Genomic DNA, 24,604 nt, shown 5'->3' on the forward strand with positions numbered 1-24,604 from the left:
GACAGTATAGAGAACAGGCTGCAGTCACAGTGATAGCGCTGTGCAGACCCGGCTCCTGCGCTCCTCTCACTGTGACTGTATAGAGAACAGGCTGCAGTCACAGTAAGAGCGCTGTGCAGACCCGGCTCCTGCGCTCCTCTCACTGTGACTGTATAGAGAACAGGCTGCAGTCACAGTGAGAGCGCTGTGCAGACCCGGCTACTGCGCTCCTCTCACTGTGACTGTATAGAGAACAGGCTGCAGTCACAGTGAGAGCGCTGTGCAGACCCGGCTCCTGCGCTCCTCTCACTGTGACTGTATAGAGAACAGGCTGCAGTGACAGAGAGAGCGCTGTGCAGACCCGGCTCCTGCGCTCCTCTCACTGTGACTGTATAGAGAACAGGCTGCAGTCACTGTGAGAGCTCTGTGCAGACCCGGCTCCTGAGCTCCTCTCACTGTGACTGTATAGAGAACAGGCTGCAGTGACAGAGAGAGCTCTGTGCAGACCCGGCTCCTGCGCTCCTCTCACTGTGACTGTATAGAGAACAGGCTGCAGTCACAGTGAGAGCGCTGTGTAGACCCGGCTCCTGAGCTCCTCTCACTGTGACTGTATAGAGAACAGGCTGCAGTCACAGTAAGAGCGCTGTGCAGACCCGGCTCCTGCGCTCCTCTCACTGTGACTGTATGGAGAACAGGCTGTAGTCACAGTGAGAGCGCTGTGCAGACCCGGCTCCTGCGCTCCTCTCACTGTGACTGTATGGAGAACAGGCTGTAGTCACAGTGAGAGCGCTGTGCAGACCCGGCTCCTGCGCTCCTCTCACTGTGACTGTATAGAGAACAGGCTGCAGTCACTGTGAGAGCGCTGTGCAGACCCGGCTCCTGCGCTCCTCTCACTGTGACTGTATAGAGAACAGGCTGCAGTGACAGAGAGAGCGCTGTGCAGACCCGGCTCCTGCGCTCCTCTCACTGTGACTGTATAGAGAACAGGCTGCAGTCACTGTAAGAGCGCTGTGCAGACCCGGCTCCTGCGCTCCTCTCACTGTGACTGTATAGAGAACAGGCTGCAGTCACAGTGAGAGCGCTGTGCAGACCCGGCTCCTGCGCTCCTCTCACTGTGACTGTATAGAGAACAGGCTGCAGTCACAGTGAGCGCTGTGCAGAGAGCGCTGTGCAGACCCGGCTCCTGTGCTCCTCTCACTGTGACTGTATAGAGAACAGGCTGCAGTCACAGTGAGAGCGCTGTGCAGACCCGGCTCCTGCGCTCCTCTCACGGTGACTGTATAGAGAACAGGCTGCAGTCACAGTGAGAGCGCTGTGCAGACCCGGCTCCTGCACTCCTCTCACTGTGACTGTATAGAGAACAGGCTGCAGTCACAGTGAGAGCGCTGTGTAGACCCGGCTCCTGAGCTCCTCTCACTGTGACTGTATAGAGAACAGGCTGCAGTCACAGTGAGAGCGCTGTGCAGACCCGGCTCCTGCGCTCCTCTCACTGTGACTGTATGGAGAACAGGCTGTAGTCACAGTGAGAGCGCTGTGCAGACCCGGCTCCTGAGCTCCTCTCACTGTGACTGTATAGAGAACAGGCTGCAGTCACAGTGAGAGCGCTGTGCAGACCCGGCTCCTGCGCTCCTCTCACTGTGACTGTATAGAGAACAGGCTGCAGTCACAGTGAGAGCGCTGTGCAGACCCGGCTCCTGCGCTCCTCTCACTGTGACTGTATAGAGAACAGGCTGCAGTCACAGTGAGAGCGCTGTGCAGACCCGGCTCCTGCGCTCCTCTCACTGTGACTGTATAGAGAACAGGCTGCAGTCACAGTGAGAGTGCTGTGCAGACCCGGCTACTGCGATCCTCTCACTGTGACTGTATAGAGAACAGGCTGCAGTGACAGAGAGAGCTCTGTGCAGACCCGGCTCCTGCGCTCCTCTCACTGTGACTGTATAGAGAACAGGCTGCAGTCACTGTGAGAGCGCTGTGCAGACCCGGCTCCTGCGCTCCTCTCACTGTGACTGTATAGAGAACAGGCTGCAGTGACAGAGAGAGCGCTGTGCAGACCCGGCTCCTGCGCTCCTCTCACTGTGACTGTATAGAGAACAGGCTGCAGTCAGTGTGAGAGCGCTGTGCAGACCCGGCTCCTGTGCTCCTCTTACTGTGACTGTATAGAGAACAGGCTGCAGTCACTGTGAGAGCGCTGTGCAGACCCGGCTCCTGCGCTCCTCTCACTGTGACAGTATAGAGAACAGGCTGCAGTCACAGTGAGAGCGCTGTGCAGACCCCGCTCCTGCGCTCCTCTCACTGTGACTGTATAGAGAACAGGCTGCAGTCACAGTGAGAGCGCTGTGCAGACCCGGCTCCTGCGCTCCTCTCACTGTGACTGTATAGAGAACAGGCTGCAGTCACAGTGAGAGTGCTGTGCAGACCCGGCTCCTGCACTCCTCTCACTGTGACTGTATAGAGAACAGGCTGCAGTCACAGTGAGAGCGCTGTGCAGACCCGGCTCCTGCGCTCCTCTCACTGTGACTGTATAGAGAACAGGCTGCAGTCACAGTGAGAGCGCTGTGCAGACCCGGCTCCTGCACTCCTCTCACTGTGACTGTATAGAGAACAGGCTGCAGTGACAGAGAGAGCGCTGTGCAGACCCGGCTCCTGCGCTCCTCTCACTGTGACTGTATAGAGAACAGGCTGCAGTCACAGTGAGAGTGCTGTGCAGACCCGGCTACTGCGATCCTCTCACTGTGACTGTATAGAGAACAGGCTGCAGTGACAGAGAGAGCGCTGTGCAGACCCGGCTCCTGCGCTCCTCTCACTGTGACTGTATAGAGAACAGGCAGCAGTCACAGTGAGAGCGCTGTACAGACCCGGCTCCTGCGCTCCTCTCACTGTGACTGTATAGAGAACAGGCTGCAGTGACAGTGAGAGCGCTGTGCAGACCCGGCTCCGGCGCTCCTCTCACTGTGACTGTATAGAGAACAGGCTGCAGTCACAGTGAGAGCGCTGTGCAGACCCGGCTCCTGCGCTCCTCTCACTGTGACTGTATAGAGAACAGGCTGCAGTGACAGTGAGAGCGCTGTGCAGACCCGGCTCCTGCGCTCCTCTCACGGTGACTGTATAGAGAACAGGCTGCAGTGACAGTGAGAGCGCTGTGCAGACCCGGCTCCTGCGCTCCTCTCACGGTGACTGTATAGAGAACAGGCTGCAATCACAGTGAGAGCGCTGTGCAGACCCGGCTCCTGCGCTCCTCTCACGGTGACTGTATAGAGAACAGGCTGCAGTCACAGTGAGAGCGCTGTGCAGACCCGGCTCATGCGCTCCTCTCACTGTGACTGTATAGAGGACAGGCTGTAGTCACAGTGAGAGCGCTGTGCAGATCCGGCTCCTGCGCTCCTCTCACTGTGACTGTATAGAGAACAGGCTGCAGTCACAGTGAGAGCGCTGTGCAGACCCGGCTCCTGCGCTCCTCTCACTGTGACTGTATAGAGAACAGGCTGCAGTCACAGTGAGAGCGCTGTGCAGACCCGGCTCCTGCGCTTCTCTCACTGTGACTGTATAGAGAACAGGCTGCAGTCACAGTGAGAGCGCTGTGCAGACCCGGCTCCTGCGCTCCTCTCACTGTGACTGTATAGAGAACAGGCTGCAGTGACAGAGAGAGCGCTGTGCAGACCCGGCTCCTGCGCTCCTCTCACTGTGACTGTATAGAGAAGAGGCTGCAGTCACAGTGAGAGCGCTGTGCAGACCCGGCTCCTGCGCTCCTCTCACTGTGACTGTATAGAGAACAGGCTGCAGTCACAGTGAGAGCGCTGTGCAGACCAGGCTCCTGCGCTCCTCTCACTGTGACTGTATAGAGAACAGGCTGCAGTCACAGTGAGAGCGCTGTGCAGACCCGGCTCCTGCGCTCCTCTCACTGTGACTGTATAGAGAACAGGCTGCAGTCACAATGAGAGCGCTGTGCAGACCCGGCTCCTGAGCTTCTCTCACTGTGACTGTATAGAGAACAGGCAGCAGTCACAGTGAGAGCGCTGTGCAGACCCGGCTCCTGCGCTCCTCTCACTGTGACTGTATAGAGAACAGGCTGCAGTCACAGTGAGAGCGCTGTGCAGACCCGGCTCCTGCGCTCCTCTCACTGTGACTGTATAGAGAACAGGCTGCAGTCACAGTGAGAGCGCTGTGCAGACCCGGCTCCTGCGCTCCTCTCACTGTGACTGTATAGAGAACAGGCTGCAGTGACAGAGAGAGCGCTGTGCAGACCCGGCTCCTGCGCTCCTCTCACTGTGACTGTATAGAGAACAGGCTGCAGTCACTGTGAGAGCTCTGTGCAGACCCGGCTCCTGAGCTCCTCTCACTGTGACTGTATAGAGAACAGGCTGCAGTGACAGAGAGAGCTCTGTGCAGACCCGGCTCCTGCGCTCCTCTCACTGTGACTGTATAGAGAACAGGCTGCAGTCACAGTGAGAGCGCTGTGTAGACCCGGCTCCTGAGCTCCTCTCACTGTGACTGTATAGAGAACAGGCTGCAGTCACAGTAAGAGCGCTGTGCAGACCCGGCTCCTGCGCTCCTCTCACTGTGACTGTATGGAGAACAGGCTGTAGTCACAGTGAGAGCGCTGTGCAGACCCGGCTCCTGCGCTCCTCTCACTGTGACTGTATGGAGAACAGGCTGTAGTCACAGTGAGAGCGCTGTGCAGACCCGGCTCCTGCGCTCCTCTCACTGTGACTGTATAGAGAACAGGCTGCAGTCACTGTGAGAGCGCTGTGCAGACCCGGCTCCTGCGCTCCTCTCACTGTGACTGTATAGAGAACAGGCTGCAGTGACAGAGAGAGCGCTGTGCAGACCCGGCTCCTGCGCTCCTCTCACTGTGACTGTATAGAGAACAGGCTGCAGTCACTGTAAGAGCGCTGTGCAGACCCGGCTCCTGCGCTCCTCTCACTGTGACTGTATAGAGAACAGGCTGCAGTCACAGTGAGAGCGCTGTGCAGACCCGGCTCCTGCGCTCCTCTCACTGTGACTGTATAGAGAACAGGCTGCAGTCACAGTGAGCGCTGTGCAGAGAGCGCTGTGCAGACCCGGCTCCTGTGCTCCTCTCACTGTGACTGTATAGAGAACAGGCTGCAGTCACAGTGAGAGCGCTGTGCAGACCCGGCTCCTGCGCTCCTCTCACGGTGACTGTATAGAGAACAGGCTGCAGTCACAGTGAGAGCGCTGTGCAGACCCGGCTCCTGCACTCCTCTCACTGTGACTGTATAGAGAACAGGCTGCAGTCACAGTGAGAGCGCTGTGTAGACCCGGCTCCTGAGCTCCTCTCACTGTGACTGTATAGAGAACAGGCTGCAGTCACAGTGAGAGCGCTGTGCAGACCCGGCTCCTGCGCTCCTCTCACTGTGACTGTATGGAGAACAGGCTGTAGTCACAGTGAGAGCGCTGTGCAGACCCGGCTCCTGAGCTCCTCTCACTGTGACTGTATAGAGAACAGGCTGCAGTCACAGTGAGAGCGCTGTGCAGACCCGGCTCCTGCGCTCCTCTCACTGTGACTGTATAGAGAACAGGCTGCAGTCACAGTGAGAGCGCTGTGCAGACCCGGCTCCTGCGCTCCTCTCACTGTGACTGTATAGAGAACAGGCTGCAGTCACAGTGAGAGCGCTGTGCAGACCCGGCTCCTGCGCTCCTCTCACTGTGACTGTATAGAGAACAGGCTGCAGTCACAGTGAGAGTGCTGTGCAGACCCGGCTACTGCGATCCTCTCACTGTGACTGTATAGAGAACAGGCTGCAGTGACAGAGAGAGCTCTGTGCAGACCCGGCTCCTGCGCTCCTCTCACTGTGACTGTATAGAGAACAGGCTGCAGTCACTGTGAGAGCGCTGTGCAGACCCGGCTCCTGCGCTCCTCTCACTGTGACTGTATAGAGAACAGGCTGCAGTGACAGAGAGAGCGCTGTGCAGACCCGGCTCCTGCGCTCCTCTCACTGTGACTGTATAGAGAACAGGCTGCAGTCAGTGTGAGAGCGCTGTGCAGACCCGGCTCCTGTGCTCCTCTTACTGTGACTGTATAGAGAACAGGCTGCAGTCACTGTGAGAGCGCTGTGCAGACCCGGCTCCTGCGCTCCTCTCACTGTGACAGTATAGAGAACAGGCTGCAGTCACAGTGAGAGCGCTGTGCAGACCCCGCTCCTGCGCTCCTCTCACTGTGACTGTATAGAGAACAGGCTGCAGTCACAGTGAGAGCGCTGTGCAGACCCGGCTCCTGCGCTCCTCTCACTGTGACTGTATAGAGAACAGGCTGCAGTCACAGTGAGAGTGCTGTGCAGACCCGGCTCCTGCACTCCTCTCACTGTGACTGTATAGAGAACAGGCTGCAGTCACAGTGAGAGCGCTGTGCAGACCCGGCTCCTGCGCTCCTCTCACTGTGACTGTATAGAGAACAGGCTGCAGTCACAGTGAGAGCGCTGTGCAGACCCGGCTCCTGCACTCCTCTCACTGTGACTGTATAGAGAACAGGCTGTAGTGACAGAGAGAGCGCTGTGCAGACCCGGCTCCTGCGCTCCTCTCACTGTGACTGTATAGAGAACAGGCTGCAGTCACAGTGAGAGTGCTGTGCAGACCCGGCTACTGCGATCCTCTCACTGTGACTGTATAGAGAACAGGCTGCAGTGACAGAGAGAGCGCTGTGCAGACCCGGCTCCTGCGCTCCTCTCACTGTGACTGTATAGAGAACAGGCAGCAGTCACAGTGAGAGCGCTGTACAGACCCGGCTCCTGCGCTCCTCTCACTGTGACTGTATAGAGAACAGGCTGCAGTGACAGTGAGAGCGCTGTGCAGACCCGGCTCCGGCGCTCCTCTCACTGTGACTGTATAGAGAACAGGCTGCAGTCACAGTGAGAGCGCTGTGCAGACCCGGCTCCTGCGCTCCTCTCACTGTGACTGTATAGAGAACAGGCTGCAGTCACAGTGAGAGCGCTGTGCAGACCCGGCTCCTGCGCTCCTCTCACTGTGACTGTATAGAGAACAGGCTGCAGTGACAGTGAGAGCGCTGTGCAGACCCGGCTCCTGCGCTCCTCTCACGGTGACTGTATAGAGAACAGGCTGCAGTGACAGTGAGAGCGCTGTGCAGACCCGGCTCCTGCGCTCCTCTCACGGTGACTGTATAGAGAACAGGCTGCAATCACAGTGAGAGCGCTGTGCAGACCCGGCTCCTGCGCTCCTCTCACGGTGACTGTATAGAGAACAGGCTGCAGTCACAGTGAGAGCGCTGTGCAGACCCGGCTCATGCGCTCCTCTCACTGTGACTGTATAGAGGACAGGCTGTAGTCACAGTGAGAGCGCTGTGCAGATCCGGCTCCTGCGCTCCTCTCACTGTGACTGTATAGAGAACAGGCTGCAGTCACAGTGAGAGCGCTGTGCAGACCCGGCTCCTGCGCTCCTCTCACTGTGACTGTATAGAGAACAGGCTGCAGTCACAGTGAGAGCGCTGTGCAGACCCGGCTCCTGCGCTTCTCTCACTGTGACTGTATAGAGAACAGGCTGCAGTCACAGTGAGAGCGCTGTGCAGACCCGGCTCCTGCGCTCCTCTCACTGTGACTGTATAGAGAACAGGCTGCAGTGACAGAGAGAGCGCTGTGCAGACCCGGCTCCTGCGCTCCTCTCACTGTGACTGTATAGAGAAGAGGCTGCAGTCACAGTGAGAGCGCTGTGCAGACCCGGCTCCTGCGCTCCTCTCACTGTGACTGTATAGAGAACAGGCTGCAGTCACAGTGAGAGCGCTGTGCAGACCCGGCTCCTGAGCTCCTCTCACTGTGACTGTATAGAGAACAGGCTGCAGTCACAGTGAGAGCGCTGTGCAGACCCGGCTCCTGAGCTCCTCTCACTGTGACTGTATAGAGAACAGGCTGCAGTCACTGTGAGAGCGCTGTGCAGACCAGGCTCCTGCGCTCCTCTCACTGTGACTGTATAGAGAACAGGCTGCAGTCACAGTGAGAGCGCTGTGCAGACCCGGCTCCTGCGCTCCTCTCACTGTGACTGTATAGAGAACAGGCTGCAGTCACAGTGAGAGCGCTGTGCAGACCCGGCTCCTGCGCTCCTCTCACTGTGACTGTATAGAGAACAGGCTGCAGTCACAGTGAGAGCGCTGTGTAGACCCGGCTCCTGCGCTCCTCTCACTGTGACTGTATAGAGAACAGGCAGCAGTCACAGTGAGAGCGCTGTGCAGACCCGGCTCCTGCGCTCCTCTCACTGTGACTGTATAGAGAACAGGCTGCAGTCACAGTGAGAGCGCTGTGCAGACCCGGCTCCTGCGCTCCTCTCACTGTGACTGTATAGTTACAGAACAGACATGGTGCCATTAGTGCCAGTCACCTCCCTAAGTGGTAGAAAGTAGTGCGAGACTACCCTTTCCAAAACTGCTTGCTTATTCCTAGGTTGGTCTTCAACATCCAACAACCAGCACAGTTCAGTTGTATGAAGGGGCTGAGGTGCTCCAGCCAGCAGAGCATCTTCCTACCTCTAGTCGTGGCTGTACCTGCAGCTCAGTTCTAGTCACTGGAATCGGTAAACACTATAGTGATCATCGGGGGTGTCGATAGTCGGACCCCCACTGATCTAGTACAGATATGTCATCAATTGTCAAGTCCTGGATGACCTCAATCAGAACATTACTAGTCCCCTTGGAGTTCCTCGTCCTGGATCAGTGTTGAAAAAAACTCTTAAATTTGACATGTGGTGTAAAGCTACACTTAAAGGGGTTGTCCTCTTCTTGGACAATCCCTTTTTTTCTTCTTAAATACTGTATAACTTCCCCACCAGCGCTGTTCCAGGAACGTTGTTGCCTAGTCTGCTAGTGGTCGTGCCATATTGTTCTGCCATGTGAGCGCTGCAGTCAGTCTGCAGTCGCTAGTGGTTGTGCAATATTGTTCTGCCATGTGAGCGCTGCGGTCAGTCTGCAGCCGCTAGTGGTCGTGTGATATTGTTATGCCATGTGAGTGCTGCGGTCAGTCTGCAGCCGCTAGTGGTCGTGCGATATTGTTATGCCATGTGAGCGCTGCGGTCAGTCTTCAGCCGCTAGTGGTCGTGTGATATTGTTCTGCCATGTGAGCGCTGCGGTCAGTCTGCCGTCGCTAGTGGTCGTGCGATATTGTTCTGCCATGTGAGCGCTGCGGTCAGTCTGCCGTCGCTAGTGGTTGTGCAATATTGTTCTGCCATGTGAGCGCTGCGGTCAGTCTGCAGCCTATATTGGTCGTGCGATATTGTTATGCCATGTGAGAGCTGCGGTCAGTCTTCAGCCGCTAGTGGTCGTGCGATATTGTTCTGCCATGTGAGCGCTGCGGTCAGTCTGCAGCCGCTAGTGGTCGTGTGATATTGTTCTGCCATGTGAGCACTGCGGTCAGTCTTCAGCCGCTAGTGGTCGTGCGATATTGTTCTGCCATGTGAGCGCTGCGGTCAGTCTTCAGCCGCTAGTGGTCGTGCGATATTGTTATGCCATGTGAGCGCTGCGGTCAGTCTGCAGCCGCTAGTGGTCGTGCGATATTGTTATGCCATGTGAGTGCTGCGGTCAGTCTGCAGCCGCTAGTGGTCGTGTGATATTGTTATGCCATGTGAGCGCTGCGGTCAGTCTGCAGTCGCTAGTGGTCGAGCGATATTGTTAAGCCATGTGAGCGCTGCGGTCAGTCTTCAGCCGCTAGTGGTCGTGCGATATTGTTATGCCATGTGAGTGCTGCGGTCAGTCTGCAGCCGCTAGTGGTCGTGTGATATTGTTATGCCATGTGAGCGCTGCGGTCAGTCTGCAGTCGCTAGTGGTCGAGCGATATTGTTAAGCCATGTGAGCGCTGCGGTCAGTCTTCAGCCGCTAGTGGTCGTGCGATATTGTTATGCCATGTGAGTGCTGCGGTCAGTCTGCAGCCGCTAGTGGTCGTGCGATATTGTTCTGCCATGTGAGTGCTGCGGTCAGTCTGCAGCCGCTAGTGGTCGTGTGATATTGTTATGCCATGTGAGCGCTGCGGTCAGTCTGCAGTCGCTAGTGGTCGAGCGATATTGTTAAGCCATGTGAGCGCTGCGGTCAGTCTGCAGCCGCTAGTGGTCGTGCGATATTGTTATGCCATGTGAGTGCTGCGGTCAGTCTGCAGCCGCTAGTGGTCGTGCGATATTGTTATGCCATGTGAGCGCTGCGGTCAGTCTTCAGCCGCTAGTGGTCGTGTGATATTGTTCTGCCATGTGAGCGCTGCGGTCAGTCTGCAGTCGCTAGTGGTCGTGTGATATTGTTCTGCCATGTGAGAGCTGCGGTCAGTCTCCAGTCACTAGTGGTCGTGCGATATTGTTATGCCATGTGAGCACTGCGGTCAGTCTCTAGTCACTAGTGGTTGTACGATATTGTTAAGCCATGTGCATGCTGCGGTCAGTCTTCAGTCGCTAGTGGTCGTGCGATATTGTTCTGCCATGTGAGCGCTGCGGTCAGTCTGCAGCCGCTAGTGGTCGTGCGATATTGTTATGCCATGTGAGTGCTGCGGTCAGTCTGCAGCCGCTAGTGGTCGTGTGATATTGTTCTGCCATGTGAGTGCTGTGGTCAGTCTGCAGCCGCTAGCGGTCGTGCGATATTGTTCTGCCATGTGAGCGCTGCGGTCAGTCTGCAGCCGCTAGTGGTCGTGTGATATTGTTCTGCCATGTGAGCGCTGCGGTCAGTCTGCAGCCTATATTGGTCGTGCGACATTGTTATGCCATGTGAGCGCTGCAGTCAGTCTGCAGCCTATATTGGTCGTGCGACATTGTTATGCCATGTGAGCGCTGCGGTCAGTCTGCAGCCGCTAGTGGTCGTGTGATATTGTTCTGCCATGTGAGCGCTGCGGTCAGTCTGCAGCCTATATTGGTCGTGCGACATTGTTATGCCATGTGAGCGCTGCAGTCAGTCTGCAGCCGCCAGTGGTTTACAGTTCTCACATTTCCCTAGAGGAACAGTTTTCATCCCACCTAATGAGGGACTACTAGCTGGACCTCTGCAGAGAAAATCAGAGTAAAGGATATGACTACACAAGAAAGAAAAAGAAACATAACAGCGAATAAAAAACGTGTATATATTTCATTGACAGGTAAGGAAGAAACATATAAATAAGATAAAGTACCAACCTGTTGTGCACCAGTTCTGCCATGAGCTTGAGGATGGGTGTAGTGCAGGCCGGGTCATGGAACCAGAGCTCTAGTGCCCTCTGCAGGATGGGCATGTACGCGGGGTATCTGAGGAGGGCTAAGGAATAACCCAGCCATCGCTGCCCACAACACTAATGTCCTCCCTGGAGTCTTCAGGACTAAAAGCTGGACTGTGGCTCATTTTGCATTGACAGTTCCCATAATGGGGCGCTGGTTGATAATTTAATGGGAACCTATCGACAAGATGGTGCTGCCTTCACTTTATGACTAGTGACAACCCCCAACATTTTAATGACTTAAGTGCAACTATGAAGCAATGTAATATTTTGGTAAAAGGAACAGGAGGAGAGGTGGCTCTGCTCTGACTCCTAATGATTGACAAATCTCTTTCGACATGTATTAAATCTAGGGCAAGTTTATTAAAGGGGTTGTCCAATGAACAAAGTATCTTTTAATCAATAGATCTTGGACTAATAATACATTCCACAATTGCAAGTGTTCCAAAAAAAAATGTTCCTGTGCTGAGATAATCTTATAATTGTGCCCCTACTGTGTACTGCGTAATGGCTGTGTCTCACCATGCAGAGGTGCTCCAATTTATGGTCAGGATATCCCACAGCTCCTGGCTGAAGAGGGAAGCATAAGTCACTTATGATAAGTGAGTACACATACAAAATAGCATAGGCATACAACTGCTGCTTTCTGAGGTAACACATTTCCCTGCCTGTTTTATCACAAGAGTGAGTGTTTCTGCTGCTTCATCAGTCCTGTGATCTCATCATAAATCAAGTCAGTGACGCACGAGCTCCAGCAGCTGGTGAGCTTATATGTCACTGACTTGGTTTATGATCAGCTCAGACAGCTGGAGACGCAGAAAAAACACTCACTCCTGTGATAAAACAAGCAGCGAAATGTGTTACCTCAGAAAGTAGCAGCTGTGAGCACCTGCTGTTTCGTCTGTATACTTATTTATAGTAAGTGACTTATGCTATCCTCCCTGGCCAGGAACAGTGGTACTTACCAACCATGAACTGGAGCAGCTCTGCATGGTGAGACACAGAAATTACACACTACATAGGGACACATTTATAAGATTATCTTTCATTTTTTAACATATCCAATTGTGAAACTTATTATTATTCCAAAGATCTATTGATTAAAATTTACTTTTAACGCAACAGTGTCTTGAAACGGATTGTATGATCTGAATTTATCCGCTTGAGTCCAGAAACATTAAAAGATACATCCAGTCAAAGAGCATCATGAAGCTGCTCTTAGCGTTGAAAGCAAAGGCGATTCCTCTGAGATCTCTCACCAGTCCAACTAGACTCCTCTAAAAACACAAGATAAATAGTTCAATGTGAATCTCCCTCCTTAAAGGATTTTGTATAAAGTTTTTGCTTATCCGTAGGGTGATAAGGAAGCTACAAACCCTCTAAAAGAGCTGCACAGGCTTAGAAAGACATGGAAGCCATTTTTTTTATGGAAACAGCACCACTCCAGTCCACAGGATCTGTGTGGTACTGCAGCTCTGCAGCAACATCTTACCTTGGCTTCTTGTTCGTTGAAGCTATTGCTGTTGAACATTTGGGCCATTGACTCGAAGGCAGCGGTGAGAGGCATCATGAACTGAGAGAACTGCTCCTCGTCCTCCCCTATGAACGAAGAGGAAGAATACCAAATATTGGGTCTGATCACCACTAGGATTTTAATTTTGTGCTTAATAAGGAACTATCACATTTAGGAGACCAAAGGAAAACACTTCATTCATATATTATATATATATATATATATATATATATATATATATATATATATATATACACAGTACAGACCAAAAGTTTGGACACACCTTCTCATTTAAAGATTTTTCTGTATTTTCATGACTATGAAAATTGTACATTCACACTGAAGGCATCAAAACTATGAATTAACACATGTGGAATTATATACTTAACAAAAAAGTGTGAAACAACTGAAAATATGTCTTATATTCTAGGTTCTTCAAAGTAGCCACCTTTTGCTTTGATGACTGCTTTGCACACTCTTGGCATTCTCTTGATGAGCTTCAAGAGGTAGTCAGCGGAAATGGTCTTCCAACAATCTTGAAGGAGTTGCCAGAGATGCTTAGCACTTGTTGGCCCTTTTGTCTTCACTCTGCGGTCCAGCTCACCCCAAACCATCTCGATTGGGTTCAGGTCTGGTGACTGTGGAGACCAGGTCATCTGGCGTAGCACCCCATCACTCTCCTCCTTGGTCAAATAGCCCTTACACAGCCTGGAGGTGTGTTTGGGGTCATTTTCCTGTTAAAAAATAAATGATGGTCCAACTAAACGCAAACCGGATGGAATAGCATGCTGCTGCAAGATGCTGTGGTAGCCATGCTGGTTCAGTATGCCTTCAATTTTGAATAAATCTCCAACAGTGTCACCAGCAAAGCACCCCTACACCATCACACCTCCTCCTCCATGCTTCACAGTGGGAACCAGGCATGTAGAGTCCATCCGTTCACCTTTTCTGCATCGCACAAAGACACGGTGGTTGGAACCAAAGATCTTAAATTTGGACTCATCAGACCAAAGCACAGATTTCCACTGGTCTAATGTCCATTCCTTGTGTTCTTCAGCCCAAACAAGTCTCTTCTGCTTGTTGCCTGTCCTTAGCAGTGGTTTCCTAGCAGCTATTTTACCACGAAGGCCTGCTGCACAAAGTCTCCTCTTAACAGTTGTTGTAGAGATGTGTCTGCTGCTAGAACTGTGTGTGGCATTGACCTGGTCTCTAATCTGAGCTGCTGTTAACCTGCGATTTCTGAGGCTGGTGACTCGGATAAACTTATCCTCAGAAGCAAAGGTGACTCTTGGTCTTCCTTTCCTGGGACGGCCCTCATGTGAGCCAGTTTCTTTGTAGCGCTTGATGGTTTTTGCAACTGCACTTGGGGACACTTTCAAAGTTTTTCCAATTTTTCGCACTGACTGACCTTCATTTCTTAAAGTAATGATGGCCACTCATTTTTCTTTACTTAGCTGCTTTTTTCTTGCCATAATACAAATTCTAGCAGTCTATTCAGTAGGACTATCAGCTGTGTATCCACCTGACATCTGAACAACACAACTGATGGTCCCAACCCCATTTATAAGGCAAGAAATCCCACTTATTAAACCTGACAGGGCACACCTGTGAAGTGAAAACCATTTCCGGTGACTACCTCTTGAAGCTCATCAAGAGAATGCCAAGAGTATGCAAAGCAGTCATCAAAGCAAAAGGTGGCTACTTTGAAGAACCTAGAATATAAGACATATTTTCAGTTGTTTCACACTTTTTTGTTAAGTATATAATTCCACATGTGTTAATTCATAGTTTTGAAGCCTTCAGTGTGAATGTACAATTTTCATAGTCATGAAAATACAGAAAAATTTTTAAATGAGAAGGTGTGTCCAAACTTTTGGTCTGTACGGATATATATATATATATACATGATAGATGTCCAATATTGTCATAATAGTTCTGGCCCTTTAAGAGAGGGAGGCTGAAGTCTTTCACTATCTCATTAACTGTGTTAAGACTTTCTGCCTCTGTGCTGGGAGATACCACTGTGTGTGTGAAGAGAGGGGGGGGGGCTGAGCAACTTGGAAGCACAGATCTGTACATCTATCATACTTCAACATGGATGTATCACTACATGGAGCCAAGTACGATGTATTCCTGTGTATTATGGAGTAGAAGGAGGTAGAGGAGAAAAAAATGAAACACAATGCCAAAATAGGAAATTTGACCCTGAATCCTACACAGATCTGAACGCAAGGCTCCCCCTACAGTACAGATATAGAATGTGCTTCCCCTCACAGTTGGTATCTCCCAGAGTAGACAATCTCACCAGATTCTGTGTTCTTTGTGATGAAGTGAAACCTTGTTGCTGTAATACCAGGGGAAGTCATCTGATTTACTAATGACATGTATATGAGAAAAATGTTGTCATTTCATCTACTGACACTTTTTAAGTTTTTCTTTAAGGCGTTAAATCCCCTTTAAACAGCAGGCAGTACCTAAATCCACCATGAGAAGGCGTCCTAGTGCAGTGTAGAAGGTCGTCCGGCAGCGCATGTCTGACAAGTTCGATTGGCTGTTGATTCCCAAGAAGGAAAAGTGCTCGCTCTGTAACACAAAGCACAGCTCATGTTATAGCGCCGGCGTCCGAGGACAGCTCATGGTACAGCTCAAAGCAGTGGGAAAATCAGTCACAATTTCCTGACTATTGTAAATTCCCCAGGAATGAAAATATTAACCCCTGGACCAGGAACGTACCAGCCGTACCCCCGGACACCAGGGACGTACCAGCCGTAGCCCCAGACACCAGGGACGTACCAGCCGTAGCCCCAGACACCAGGGACGTACCAGCCGTAGCCCCAGACACCAGGGACGTACGAGCCGTAGCCCCGGACACCAGGGACGTACGAGCCGTAGCCCCGGACACCAGGGACGTACCAGCCGTAGCCCCGGACACCAGGGACGTACCAGCCGTACCCCCAGACACCAGGGACGTACCAGCCGTACCCCCGGACACCAGGGACGTACCAGCCGTACCCCCAGACACCAGGGACGTACCAGCCGTACCCCCGGACACCAGGGACGTACCAGCCGTACCCCCAGACACCAGGGACGTACCAGCCGTACCCCCGGACACCAGGGACGTACCAGCCGTACCCCCGGACACCAGGGACGTACCAGCCGTACCCCCGGACACCAGGGACGTACCAGCCGTACCCCCGGACACCAGGGACGTACCAGCCGTACCCCCGGACACCAGGGACGTACCAGCCGTACCCCCGGACACCAGGGACGTACCAGCCGTACCCCCAGACACCAGGGACGTACCAGCCGTACCCCCAGACACCAGGGACGTACCAGCCGTACCCCCAGACACCAGGGACGTACCAGCCGTACCCCCAGACACCAGGGACGTACCAGCCGTACCCCCAGACACCAGGGACGTACCAGCCGTACCCCCAGACACCAGGGACGTACCAGCCGTACCCCCAGACACCAGGGACGTACCAGCCGTACCCCCAGACACCAGGGACGTACCAGCCGTACCCCCAGACACCAGGGACGTACCAGCCGTACCCCCAGACACCAGGGACGTACCAGCCGTACCCCCAGACACCAGGGACGTACCAGCCGTACCCCAGGGACGTACCAGCCGTACCCCCGGACATACCAGCCGTACCCCCAGACACCAGGGACGTACCAGCCGTACCCCCAGACACCAGGGACGTACCAGCCGTACCCCCAGTCACCAGGGACGTACCAGCCGTACCCCCAGACACCAGGGACGTACCAGCCGTACCCCCGGACACCAGGGACGTACCAGCCGTACCCCCGGACACCAGGGACGTACCAGCCGTACCCCCGGACACCAGGGACGTACCAGCCGTACCCCCAGACACCAGGGACGTACCAGCCATACCCCCAGACACCAGGGACGTACCAGCCATACCCCCAGACACCAGGGACGTACCAGCCGTACCCCCAGACACCAGGGACGTACCAGCCGTACCCCCGGACACCAGGGACGTACCAGCCGTACCCCCGGACACCAGGGACGTACCAGCCGTACCCCCAGACACCAGGGACGTACCAGCCGTACCACCAGACACCAGGGACGTACCAGCCGTACCCCCGGACACCAGGGACGTACCAGCCGTACCCCCGGACACCAGGGACGTACCAGCCGTACCCCCAGTCACCAGGGACGTACCAGCCGTACCCCCGGACACCAGGGACGTACCAGCCGTAGCCCCAGACACCAGGGACGTACCAGCCGTAGCCCCAGACACCAGGGACGTACCAGCCGTAGCCCCAGACACCAGGGACGTACCAGCCGTAGCCCCAGACACCAGGGACGTACCAGCCGTACCCCCAGACACCAGGGACGTACCAGCCGTACCCCCAGACACCAGGGACGTACCAGCCGTACCCCCAGACACCAGGGACGTACCAGCCGTACCCCCAGACACCAGGGACATACCAGCCGTACCTCCAGACACCAGGGACATACCAGCCGTACCCCCAGACACCAGGGACATACCAGCCGTACCCCCAGACACCAGGGACATACCAGCCGTACCCCCAGACACCAGGGACATACCAGCCGTACCCCCAGACACCAGGGACGTACCAGCCGTAGCCCCAGACACCAGGGACGTACCAGCCGTAGCCCCAGACACCAGGGACGTACCAGCCGTAGCCCCAGACACCAGGGACGTACCAGCCGTAGCCCCAGACACCAGGGACGTACCAGCCGTAGCCCCAGACACCAGGGACGTACCAGCCGTAGCCCCAGACACCAGGGACATACCAGCCGTAGCCCCAGACACCAGGGACATACCAGCCATACCCCCAGACACCAGGGACATACCAGCCATACCCCCAGACACCAGGGACATACCAGCCGTACCCCCATACACCAGGGACGTACAAGCCGTAGCCCCAGACACCAGGGACGTACCAGCCGTAGCCCCAGACACCAGGGACGTACCAGCCGTAGCCCCAGACACCAGGGACATACCAGCCGTACCCCCAGACAGCAGGGACATACCAGCCGTACCCCCAGACACCAGGGACATAACAGCCGTACCCCCAGACACCAGGGACGTACCAGCCGTACCCCCAGACACCAGGGACGTACCAGCCGTAGCCCCAGACACCAGGGACGTACCAGCCGTAGCCCCAGACACCAGGGACGTACCAGCCATACCCCCAGACACCAGGGACGTACCAGCCGTACCCCCAGACATGTACTTACCGTACCCCCAGACACACTAATTGTTAACCCCCTCGACACCAGACATGTCATTAACCCCCTCGACACCAGACATGTCATTAACCCCCTCGACACCAGACATGTCATTAACCCCCTCGACACCAGACATGTCATTAACCCCCTCAACACCAGACATGTCATTAACCCCCTCAACACTAGTCATGCTAATTATTAACCCCACAGACACCAGTCATGCTAATTATTAACCCACCAGACCCCAGACATCTCATTAACCCCCGAGACATGTTATTTTATCAACCCCATAGATATCACATATGTAGTTTGTTAACCCATTAGATAAACAGCATGCTACTAACGTACGAGGCATAAAGAATGGTTAGTACACCTGTCCTGATAACCTGCCATGTTATACTTTATTTGTTCTGTTTGCAGTTTGTTGGACGACCATTCACATGACCCAAAGAAGTGATAACCGGCCGCCATCAGGGTACGTCTAAACTCCGCATAAACTGCTTGACACCGAGAATACTATCATTTGTTATCTGACCGCTATGAGCCCCTTGTACTCACCGTATGGTTATTTAACATGAATTGCACAGCGCTGAGCTTCACCAGCTTCCGGACACTGCTGTATGTGCGAGGGGTTAAGGAGAAAAGCAGCACCGACAGCGGAAAACGCTCTCCGCCTCTATAGCCTATAGCATGATCAATGCCCACAGAGCCCATGATGTATGGATAATCCCTCCAACATGGTGAGATCCATCTGTGGTCACAGGCTGCTGCCCCCCCTAGTAGGACGCAGCAACGTGAGACCCTACATGAGTAAGCGTCATTTATTCCTGTGCATGATCCCCTCCTACAGCCATATAACACAGTAAAGGATATCCTATAGACAGGTCGTTCAGCAGCTGCAGGGTCTTGGAGGTGATGGGCTCGCAGCGACCCCAGTACTTGAGATTGGTGATACTGTGGGGAAACACGAGGTGACGGGTTACTGTTCTTTTCTTATACACGTGAAAAAAACCTGTATCCCCAATAGCTAGAAATAAACTCACATTTTGCCAATAAAAATGCTCAGCACCATGGTCTCATCGTTCAGACCCAGAACGTCTGAGAGACGCCGATAAAGCTGTAAGAGAGAACAGGACGCCATGTTAGAGAATAATCTGCAATAATCTACCAGCTAATCTGTACATTCTCCGTATTGAGGATTCACTGATTTTTATTAATGCGGCACCATTGTTGCCAAGAAATACACACGATCATCTTTTTTCTTGCTGTCAATCACACGGGACCCTCATTAATGAAGCCATGGCGGAGCGCGTTCTTCTCCGTATATCGGGATCGCACGCTTTGTGAAGCTATCTTACCTTCGATGACTTTTGAACTTGATCCCCGATGTATATTTTCCTGAATTGCTCAAAGAAGCTCAGCATTGACAGCTCCAGCTTCTCGTTGCCGGCCTGGGCGAGACGCGAGTCCGTGAGGTTCATCAGTTGCAGCACACTGTGGTGGAGAATGGATTAGTCCTGACTAAATTAGTCCTCTCGGGTTTAATAATTACCATTACTATTTGTATAATGATTCGCCGCGCTTATTAAAAAGATTCGTTAAAGTCAACCTGTCAGCAGCCAGAGTAGTGCAAGACACGGGAGTGGGCAACAAACACCTATTTGCAAACTAGACGGCAATGCAATTGCAATCTATGGGTCCTCTTCTCTTATTTTCATCGACAGTGGAGATGCAATCTCTGCTGCACGACGTCAGCTCTGCTCCCGGCCAAAATCTTACGCACCATCCAATCTTCTTTTGCGTGGTAAGTGTTGGCCAAGAGCAAAGCGTTGCACGTGTGAGATTTTGGACAGGTGTGGAGGTGACATAACGCGGCCAGGTCTCGGCTGCCAATCAGCAGTTACAGTCTAAAAAAACCCACAAATTTAGCCGCAATGAAGCAATGGATCGTGATGAAATAATACATACCGACAGACTAACTCTCCGTCCATGGCGTCCTGTTCATCAGTGCTGGCGAAAGATACTCTGCCTCCGATCACTGCGCCAATAATGTAAACCAACCAGGTGAGCCGACCTGTGAAAAATAAATCGCGACAGCATATAGTGTGAAAAGACAGCAATCGCAGAAACACCCAAGAGCTGAGAAATATTCGGATATCACAGAGGAAGGCATCCGTGGAGAATGCCACTACATATAATTCATGGACTCGTCGGGTCCACCATAGTGGGAGAATGTCTTACGGCGTTCACTGCTCTGGCTAAATAAACGTTGTCAGGAGTAGGATATACGGACAGGGATTTAGATTTGTACCTTCTATTATATATAAAATCATTAATTCAATAAAAATTGTAAGTATATTGCAGAGTGGATTGTGCAGCAGTGAGGAGCAGTGGCATTCCAGGAGGCTCATATCAGTCCTGCTAATGATAGGGGGCCGGCACTGGAGCACCTTATTACTAGGAGATAAAGCCAGCAGCTCTGCCTCCCAGATAGGAGCATTGTATAGCAAGCCCGCTCCGAGCCGCTATGCAATGTATTTAGAACGATTCCTGTGCACGGTAATATTTTTCTGTAACATTAGAGATGCACTTTAATGCTGCTCTTCTGGAGAGGGCAGCGAGCCGCTTACCTTCCTGCACAGTCAGCTCCATGCTGGGGGCAGATCCGCTTTGCAGAAGCTCTTGATACGTCTGAGCTGACTGGTCAAACAGCTGCACCAAAAGAGCGCACGTCTTGTCGTACTCGCACCTCCCAATGGTGGAGAGCTGATCCAGCTGCTGCTGTACCAGACCTGCATCGTCAAGAGGGTCTTCTAGGCCGTCCCTGCAGAAAGCAAGTGGTTGAATACTAGGGAAGAGGCTTAAAGGGGTATTCCCATTTCCAACATCCTATCCCAATATGTAGTAGGTGTAATAGTAGCAATATTAGCAATTACCTCCAATTAGAAATGTAGTATAGTTCTTCTGATTCGCTATGTCGCTTACCCCACGTGCAGGGCATTGCAGAAGCAGCTTAGGTATCCATGATTGCAACCACCAACAGTTAACTGTCAATATAGGAGTGGTCGTAACCACGTAACCTAAGGTCCTGCAATGCCTTGCACATGGGATAAGTGACACAGCGAATCAGAAGAACTACACTACATTTCTAATTGGAGGTATGCTATTTTATTATTACACCTACTACATACTGGCATAGGATCTTGGAGATGGGAATACCCCTTTAAATATCACAAAGTACAAATTGTAAAAACATTTACTGAAGAAATGCTGAGATGTCAGACTATTACTATTGCTTTAAAGGGGAGTCTCAAGGTCAAAAATGGGTAAAATTGTAAAGTGCTTGCAAATACAAGCAACTGTGCAGTTTACCCCATATTAAAATTCCTCTCCATGTATAAACTCATCTCATTATTACAACCTGATGTACAAAATCCTTGCCAAAATTTTAGCTGATCAATTGCAATCTTTTATCTTTCAGATTATTCATGGAGACCATGGAGGAGTGCAGGCGTTGGGCAACGGTGCGAAGGACAGGTTCTGGACCTGTATTTACTAGATGGGTTAAACTTTTATCTATAGCGAATGATATCCTCCTGTTCCTACAAGACACCGACTCCTGACGGCCCCGACGCCTCCCTCCCGACGGCCCCGACGCCTCCCTCCCGACGGCCCCCTGAACCAGTCCCCTGTCCTGCGAGACTTCCCCTTGTCCTAGGTGCTGCTGGATCCACCTGGATCTGGCCTTATATCCCATTTATTTGCCCCTTTGCTGGAAGGGAGCGCGGATCCACTACATGACCTGACGAGAAGCAGGTGGGAGACAGATGTGGGAGTGATGAGCACTGGGAGCCTTGGAAGCCCCGAATTATACTGACAGAGGCACACAGATATATATTCTCCACCGTACGTCTTACACCACATCCAGAATGCACAGGGTACAACCTGAATATCTGGATGAGGGCTCCAAATGTCACAGGGGCTCGGGAACGTTCTTCCCCCTTTTGTGGGATTTCCCAACGAGTAGGGGATACTGGACCCAATTGATGAGGATGAGTTCCTATACGACCACATGGGAATACCCATTACAGAGGACCCCAAGACTTGTCTACTCTTTGTTGACCCTGAACAAGAGGACTGTAGCTGGATCATTCCTGACTGAGGTCCTACTTATGGCCCGAAAACGTGTGGATGTCATCAAGATTGCCAACCATATCACAATGGAAATTGGTGGTAAATCTCTCCTTCACTTTTTAAAAGAAAATTATGCATCTACGCTGAAGCTGCCCTGGAGAGTTTCCAAAAGTTTGGGGTAGATGGATTGATTCCCCCCTGACTGCCTAACCGGTGGGAGGGTGGCCAACAGGGAAGGAAGCGGGAGGAGGGCATCTGGGACTGGGCTTTCTTTTATGTGGTCTTCGGACCCCCCCCCCCCACATTATCAACCTCAGTATATATAAATAGTCAAGCAGCGATGACTGTTGTGAAACTTGCTCCGCAGATTTATAATTCTGTTCTCTAGGTTACCGTCCACCTCTGCAGTCCCTAGAGAAGATGTGTGCGCCCGGCTTTACAGCGTGCTCGTACTACTCTGAAGCCGGCCGTATCGCTGGATCCAACCTACCTCAGTCCCCTGTGATTCTCCAACAGTGAGAGAGCACAGCTCAGCCAGCGGTGCGACCATGCTGCAGGTCTGAACGGTCACCCATCTCCCCAGGAAAACAGGGACCAGGAGACAGAGGAGCGGTGAGCTCCTGGAGCTGCGCCTTAGGACAACCCTTTTAATATTTGTTCCCTGAGCGGATACCTAGGACACTGCAGCCACAGTCCCCGCAATCTCAGAGTGCAAGATTACTCCTTAAGTCATCGCAAACACCAATGTACCTGAGGATAATGTGCACGGACTCCAAGCGGGACGTGACGTAGGCTTTGGTCACCTCTGGCGTGTAGGTCTCTAGAAGATGAGGCTCCGTTGCCTTCACGTAGGGCACAGATGCTGCAAGACGCTGCCATAAGCTCAGAAGATAATGTACTGAATTGGGTGCAAATTCCCAATGCTGGAAAAGAAAAAGAAAGTCCATTAGAAACCAGATTAAAGCCGAAAAGAGAAAGCTCTAAAGAGAATGGGCAAAGCAAAAACATTGGAATACTAATGGATGAGCAAAGGCAGTAGCTTCAGAGCCGCCCCGCAGCCTCTCATCTCCTCCACACCTGAACATATTACAGATAGGACATAGGATGGCCATGGGGCCACCATTAGCCCTTGGGCACGTGGTATGGATGTTCATGCCGGTCTTGATGAGGGGGCGCACGCCTCTTAATGAAACAGGCACATCTGACGAGTGGTGTGCACCTCCATGGGTCTTGCCACAAATCTTACTTCAGTCATGGCCTGGAGTAAATTTTCTGGTGTAAGGAGGGCCACAGCTCGTCATGCATTATACCCCGGTCCCTTGAAGACGTGGTGAAAGACTTTTCAAAAGTGACTTCCTGCAGAATTCTGGGGTAATCGCTTTGATGATCCCGGGCAGATATGTTTGTTGGCCTCTGTAGTAACGCAAGCTTATCCTCAGCCTGCAGAGATACAGGAAGGGTGACACGCACTGACGCACGTACCTGTAGACTGGTGACGGTGAAGTTTGCGATGAGTCTGATGACCTCGGGGTAGTTCTCTACCTTCACCAACTCCCCCAGCTGGTAATTACTCTTCAGGCGGGCCAGCAAGCGGCAAAATTCATGGTAGTTATTGGGGTCTGACAAGCTCTGGAGGAGGAAAACACGGTAAGTGCGGCTATACACACACACATGATAATCATAGAAAAAAGCATGGGGGCCTCCTGGGTGGTTTAACTACCACCGTGTGTGAGAAACCATAATGGTAGTCGGCCTGTCCTGCACATACGCCCTTGGCGACAGAGACGACTGCAACTAATGCAAAGTTACACGTGTTTCTCGCTGGATAGCTTCCTTCCCACCGCTCTGCAATAAGTCTGCAAATCAGTGCTGCCGTTTACTGGGGTTTGGAACGACATTTGGCACAGCTACAAAGCAATAAAGGAAGTCTGTCGTCATAATATGACTGTGCAAACCAAGCACAGGCATTCAGTGCTCCATTAGCGTGCCCAGTTTAGTGCACCTTCCTGACCAACTGTTTTCTAACCATCTCTGCTTCTTCCTTGATTGACAGCTCTGGCTTTATAGGAGGGTGAGAAGGTGCACTGAACTGTTCAGCCACGCCAAGGGGGGAGGGCACAAAGCACCAGTGCTTGGTTTGAACAGTTATTTTGTGCTCACAAACTCCCGTCACTTAGAGATGGGGCTCTGCTCAATCACAGGAGAGAACCGTGTAGCTGTATAGTTGTGTCTGCTCCCTCCCTGAACTCATCTCTGTAGTCATCAGGGGAAGCAAAGAAGAAGAAGCTGCAGTCAATTTCTTGTTACAGCCAAGACGATGCTGGTACCTGGAGAGGAAAGTGGGCTCTAGGGATCTACAGACAACCAGTGATGTTAATATTCTGCCCTAGACCATCGGGGATTTCACATTTACCCATATAATGGCCTTGACCACCAGGCATTTCACATTTACCCATACAATGCCCTAGACCACCAGGGATTCACAATTTACCCATATTCTGCCCTAGACTACCAGGGATTTCACATTTACCCATATAATGACCTTGACCATCAGGGATTTCAACACCGACTCTTACTGGT

General features: G+C 52.6%; 1 protein-coding gene across 1 annotated transcript in view; it reads right to left on the reverse strand.

The window, feature by feature from the left end:
• XPO7 (exportin 7) overlaps positions 1-24,604 on the reverse strand; it is an 85,681-nt gene that overhangs the window by 37,801 nt on the left and 23,276 nt on the right. The window contains exons 10-21 of the mRNA XM_073654053.1: positions 23,507-23,653; positions 22,775-22,947; positions 20,521-20,714; positions 19,859-19,964; positions 19,249-19,384; positions 18,934-19,007; positions 18,761-18,844; positions 18,449-18,509; positions 15,141-15,249; positions 12,646-12,752; positions 12,342-12,430; positions 11,077-11,184 (exon numbers count right to left, since the gene is read on the reverse strand). Of these exons, the coding sequence (XP_073510154.1) occupies positions 11,077-11,184; positions 12,342-12,430; positions 12,646-12,752; positions 15,141-15,249; positions 18,449-18,509; positions 18,761-18,844; positions 18,934-19,007; positions 19,249-19,384; positions 19,859-19,964; positions 20,521-20,714; positions 22,775-22,947; positions 23,507-23,653 (1,388 nt within the window). The remainder of the gene's footprint in view (positions 1-11,076; positions 11,185-12,341; positions 12,431-12,645; positions 12,753-15,140; positions 15,250-18,448; positions 18,510-18,760; positions 18,845-18,933; positions 19,008-19,248; positions 19,385-19,858; positions 19,965-20,520; positions 20,715-22,774; positions 22,948-23,506; positions 23,654-24,604) is intronic.

The sequence above is a fragment of the Phyllobates terribilis genome, unplaced genomic scaffold, assembly GCF_046119375.1.
Source record: "Phyllobates terribilis strain yellow unplaced genomic scaffold, ASM4611937v1 Scaffold_11__3_contigs__length_659146591, whole genome shotgun sequence".
Classification (NCBI taxonomy): domain Eukaryota; kingdom Metazoa; phylum Chordata; class Amphibia; order Anura; family Dendrobatidae; genus Phyllobates; species Phyllobates terribilis.